At 35.1% G+C, this 5,757-nt stretch overlaps 1 protein-coding gene across 2 annotated transcripts; it reads left to right on the top strand.

Annotated features, from left to right (window-relative positions):
* The first annotated feature begins 866 nt into the window (after positions 1-866).
* LOC117702395 (olfactory receptor 8B3-like) lies at positions 867-5,423 on the top strand. Of its 2 annotated transcripts, XM_076928193.1 has the most exons (2): positions 867-1,058; positions 2,092-5,423. In XM_076928193.1, the coding sequence occupies exon 2, from the start codon at positions 2,133-2,135 to the stop codon at positions 2,973-2,975; it is 843 nt and encodes a 280-aa protein (XP_076784308.1). In that variant the 5' UTR covers positions 867-1,058; positions 2,092-2,132; the 3' UTR covers positions 2,976-5,423. The 2 variants fall into 2 exon arrangements, with proteins under 2 accessions (XP_076784308.1, XP_076562555.1); XM_076706440.1 differs by lacking the exon at positions 867-1,058 and having other exon boundaries at positions 2,028-5,423.
* Positions 5,424-5,757: the final 334 nt, after the last annotated feature.

The following is a 5,757-nucleotide window of genomic DNA, read 5'->3' as shown; positions in this document are numbered from 1 at the left end:
ATGGTAAACATTTGTCAGTTCAGTACTTTAAAAAAGAATGTGAGAGAATTGTGAGTTCAAAGGTAACTGACAATAAATAATGAGTTTGAGGCCAGCCGAAGCTACATAGTGAGATTATGTCCCAAAAATTGAGGTATGTGTACACCAAAACGTTTTATTCAGTTATAAAGTAGAATAAAATGTTCTTTGCAAGAATGTGGATAGAACTGAAGATCAATATGTTAAGTGAAATAAGCCACCCTCACAAGAACAACATTCAGATCTTTCTGTTCAGATGTAGAATATGGGGGGGGGGGGAAGTACATGAAAGAGAACTACTAGGTATACAGAAGGGGGAAATAGGAAGGGAGGTAAAACACTAAAACCAAAAAGATGAGTGTGATGAAAGTATATGATGTTTATATGTGAAAATGTCATATGAAGCCTACTGCTCTGTATAGGTAGTATTTGTTATTAAAAATAGCTGAATTAAAATTTTTGTCCATAGAAAATAAACAAAAGTTATTATTGAACACTTAATGATGCTCAAGATATTAAAAATTTATATAAATCACTAAATAATATTTCATTCAATAAAAGTTATACACCAGAATGATAGTTTATATTAATGTTGACAAGTCTAGGTACAAATTTATGAATGACTTTAGAGACTCCATTCTTCTTTACTCTGGGGACTGTGGAATCCCTGGTGAGAGGTTCATATTCATTACCATGAATTGAGGCATAAGCACAAATCATTATTTCTTCTCTTGCTCCTTGATTACCTTAGAGAAAGTCATGAGGGAGATGTATTTCTGGGTGTGTAATGAGGTCTGAAAGATTGAAAAGCCTCAAACAAATGCAGTGTGCTGGGGGACATGGTGGGTCTGAGGTCTGGTATATTGCTTTCTTTCATATACTCTTGGTAAATTCATGACTACAATTTTGAGCTACCTCTGATAGTGATTCCTGGAACATCCTGTTTGCAAGGTCTTTCACGGATTAGGAAAAACAAGATTTTCTAGCTGTATTGGTTTTCTTCTAACACATCAAAATCTAGTTCTTCAAGACTAGCAGAGGTGAGTCTCAAGAAGAATCAGTAATGAGTTTATTAAATTTAAAGTTTCTCTGGTCCAATCTACTGTATTTATCCATGTGTTAGCAATAGGAACTATGATATTCAATAACTCAGAATTTCAGTAGGACTTTTACCCTACTGCCTTTTTGTTTTCTTAATTATTATTATTATTTTTTTTGGTTCATCCTCACTCTGGGAACATTATGAGTACAGCAGCTTCAGGAAACACATCAAGAATATAGTAGCATTCAGAAAAGAGAGATTATCTCTTTTGTAAAACATTGATGTGTGATACAAATACAGAAAGATCATATAAGAATACATTTTGACAATAATATTTACAAACTTATTTACAAACACTATAACTAGCACTGATGTGTTCATTTATCTTTCTTTCTCTCGTATGTCTTTGAAAGCATATTTATGGGGCTGACTTAACTCTCTAATTTAGGCTATAGTTTGAAAGGGATGTGTGGCAAAGAAGAGTATGTGGTTACATGTGAATCTGAGGTAACAGATACTCCCCAATGGTATTATCAATGATTGATTCCTTAGCTATTTGAAGCAGGACATCTGGAACCCAATAGACTTGTCCTTCTAGAAATAAGAACAAGAATGAATGCTTTCCTCCTGGTCATTATGATAGAACTGGGGTGTTTAGTAAATAACATAAGCAGGGAGAGGAATCAGGGAGTGAAATGTTAGAAAACTAGGAACTTTGGAAGATAGCCTGAATAAGTTTGGCAGCAGCCTTTATTTGGTCATTCTGTCTCTTTATTTTTCATTAAAGAGAGAAATAGCTCACATAATCAGAAGTGATCTAAAAGTTGGTGTGTTGTTGCAGTAAGTTTCAATGCCATGAAACAAAGGAGAATTTAAATTATCTTGGTCCCTTTGTCGTGAACAAAAGGTTAGAAACCTATCTCAAAGGTGTCTGCTTATTAAATATTTTTGTCTACCCAGATTTTCAATGGTAAGCATGTTGACTGGAAATGGCTCCTTTGTAACTGAGTTTGTCCTTGCTGGTTTGACAGATCGTCCAGAGCTCCAGCTGCCTCTCTTTTACCTGTTTCTAATGATCTACATAGTCACAGTGGTGGGAAACATTGGCTTAATTATCCTGATTGGGCTCAATCCTCATCTGTACACCCCCATGTATTATTTCCTCTTTAATCTCTCCTTCATTGATCTCTGCTACTCTTCTGTATCCAGTCCCAAAATGCTGATGAACTTTGTCTCTGACAAGAATTCCATCTCCTATGAAGGATGCATGACTCAGCTGTTTTTCTTTCTCTTTTTTGTCATCTCTGAATGCTACATGTTGACCTCAATGGCCTATGATCGCTACGTGGCCATCTGTAATCCACTGCTGTATAAGCTCACCATGTCGCCTCGGGTCTGCTCGACGCTATCTTTTGCTTCTTATGGGATGGCATTTGCTGGAGCCTCTGCCCACACAGGTTGCATGCTCCGACTGACCTTCTGTAATGCCAATGTCATCAACTTTTATTTGTGTGACATTCTGCCCCTCCTCCAACTTTCCTGCACCAGCACCTATGTCAATGAGGTCGTGGTTCTCATAGTTGTGGGTATTAACATCACAGTCCCCAGCTGTACCATCCTTGTTTCCTACGTTTTCATTCTTGCCAACATTCTAAACATCAAATCCACACAAGGAAGATCAAAAGCCTTCAGTACCTGTAGCTCTCACATCATGGCGATTTCTCTGTTTTTTGGGTCAGGAGCATTCATGTACCTTAATCACTCTGGATCTATGGACCAGGGAAAAATTTCTTCTGTTTTCTACACTAATGTGGTTCCCATGCTCAACCCTTTAATCTACAGTTTGAGGAACAAGGACGTCAAGATAGCACTGAAGAAAGTTATGATGAAAGTCCATAGCAGATTTATATCCTGAGTAGAAATGAAAACATATAAAGAACTAAACTTTAAATTTAAAGATTCTTCAACTTTACTGCTGTTTCCCTGAAGATATTTTGTTCATACCAATGTGGCTTTAACATGAATTGCTTTTGTGTTAAAAGTTGCTACTGATATTCTTACAAATATGTTATAAGAATGACATGTAACACAAAGGATGTGCCATATCATTACTCTAGACTTTAAATAATTTTTCCATCTCTATTTTAAGGATTTCGGGTATATATGGGTTAAAGTTATATCCATACAAATAGTATATCTTGTTTGGATAACCCCAAACATTGACTAGTATAACTAACAATAAAATATAATATATAATTTAACTTTGGATATAGACCTCAATGGCTTATAGCATCAACTCAGCTCCCCATCAAAAGAGGCAACTGTGATGAATGCGGTTGGCTGTAAATCTGTAGCCAAGGCTTTTTTCACATGCAGTCTCTGGCTCACTTCTCCATGCCTCAAATGCATCACTGTGCACACACAGGCTTACTCAAACATATGAGTTCACTTTCTGGTGTGGACTATTCTTTTTTTATAGGAGACTTCCTGTTACCCTTTCAATGCCCTTTAAAACTGCCCCCAGTCTACACTTTCGCCACATAATTTTCCTATGTCTCTGAGATTTTCTTTTGTTTTGAGGTTTCTATTCACTGATCCTGCCTCACTACAGTTTATCTTTTACAAACAATTACTGCAATAAATATCTTGAAGTTGTGATAATTTCTTGGATTCCACTTCTAAACAGAACTGAATGATGACATTTACATGAAAAGCTTCTAAAACTGGGATAATATGACAATCACAGCAAATTGATATTTTAGTAAGAATACACAAATTTATAGGATGTAATAAAAAACTTAGAAATGGATTTACAGGTAAATACATTGATTCATAACAAACACACATACTAACTTCATAAAGAAAAGAAATATTTTTAAATAATTTCTTCTGAAATTACAAATATACACAAAGAAAAGTATGCTAAAGACTTGATTTCTCTAAAGTGAACCAAAATCATACACAAAACTTAAACAATAAATCTTTAGAAAATAGGTTTGGGCTGCTACGAGTTATCTTTTAGAAATCATTAAACCGCCGGGCGGTGGTGGCGCATGCCTTTAATCCCAGCACTTGGGAGGCAGAGGCAGGTGGATTTCTGAGTTCGAGGCCAGCCTGGTCTACAGAGTGAGTTCCAGGACAGCCTGGGCTATACAGAGAAACCCTGTCTCGAAAAACCATTAAACCTTGAAGAAATAATATGTAGCAAATAAAATACACTAAATTGAGAATACTGTAGCAATGATATTCTTTTAGGTTTATTAGGCTAGATGAATACTTTTATGTCATATGCCAAATAAAGGCATATCTAGAATATAGATATATAGAATATGTAATGATGGATCAGTAACTGAAGACCATTTAATATCATTTAATAAGTAAAGACAAGAATACGGAGCTGAAGCAGAGAAAATGGAATGATGCTGTGGCCCTCCCTTTTCCTTGGGATCTATTGATCCTGGTCATAGTTAAATGACTTTCCTTACAGCATTTTTGAGGATATAAGTAGGAAGGGCTGATTGGACATAACACAGTATCATTATTATATGGTGGGAAGAGCTAGGTGGGACTTATGTGTTGAATCATGCAGCAGTTGTTGGGCCTCACAGGTGAGAAGCAAGGGCTTTACTCACTGAACCAGTCTCTCAGCCTCTGAAGCAGTTTTCTGAAATGTAGATCATTTTTTCTCAGGGCAAATTCACATATTTATGAGAAAGGTGTGCTTATGGATACTTACATAACAAGTCATATCTGAAAGGAATGATTACTATTCCAACATAAGACTACATTCAATACTTCAGAATTTATATTTTTATTTTATAAAAGTCACCTTTTTGTGTAAATTAGACAAATCTTCCAAAGTTTGTTTAAGGTCAGCTCACGGATGTTATAAATTCTACACAAAACACAAACCAGCATTTATTTAAGTTGTTTCATACAAGTATGTATATGGGAGTGGTGTTCAAAGGTTTTCACATTTTGTGGAAAATTGGATTGAAATTTTGATGAAGGCTTCATTGAATCTATAGGCAGCTTTGGTATGATGAGCTCATGGGAAGTCTTCCCATTATTTAATATAATCTTTTTTATTCAGTATTTTGCTCACTGACTGGTATCCTTCATATACAGTAAGGAGGTGATAAAACTGTAGTTTATGCTGGTTTCTTTGCATATAGGATGAAAATTATGACCAACAGAAATATTGCATGCAGTTGAAAAATGATGTATGTGTTATAGTCTTGACTGAGCCTTGCATATGTGTTACATTAGCATTAGAGAAAATATGATGCTTTCCATTGGAGCATGTGCAAAGAAGACAGATGTTTAAGTTACACGTTCAAACACTTGTTATTAGTGCAAAGTAATAAAGTATCTGAATAATAATAAAATGCAACTCTAGTGTAAATTTTCTGTATTATTTGAAGAACTATATTCCATAATTGGACAGAAATACATGCATGTTCTAAATAAAAATGGGGAAAACAGCAAAGGATTTCATCAATATTATTCTTAAATAGTACACATTACACAAAATGAGAAATTGTGGAAATGGTAAAATTCTGTTGTGACACAACCAATTCTGTGTACTTCAGATTTTATTTATGAATATTTGTCCATCTGAGCAAGGTGTTATTGAAAGCTGTTTCTTTTGAAACCCTTAGAAAGAATGCATCTTTGTAAATTATACAGAGGACATC

The sequence above is a fragment of the Arvicanthis niloticus genome, unplaced genomic scaffold (assembly GCF_011762505.2).
Source record: "Arvicanthis niloticus isolate mArvNil1 unplaced genomic scaffold, mArvNil1.pat.X pat_scaffold_752_arrow_ctg1, whole genome shotgun sequence".
In the NCBI taxonomy this organism is placed as follows: domain Eukaryota; kingdom Metazoa; phylum Chordata; class Mammalia; order Rodentia; family Muridae; genus Arvicanthis; species Arvicanthis niloticus.
The sequence above is the reverse complement of the archived record's forward strand: the minus strand, read 5'-3'. Positions and strand labels throughout refer to the sequence as shown.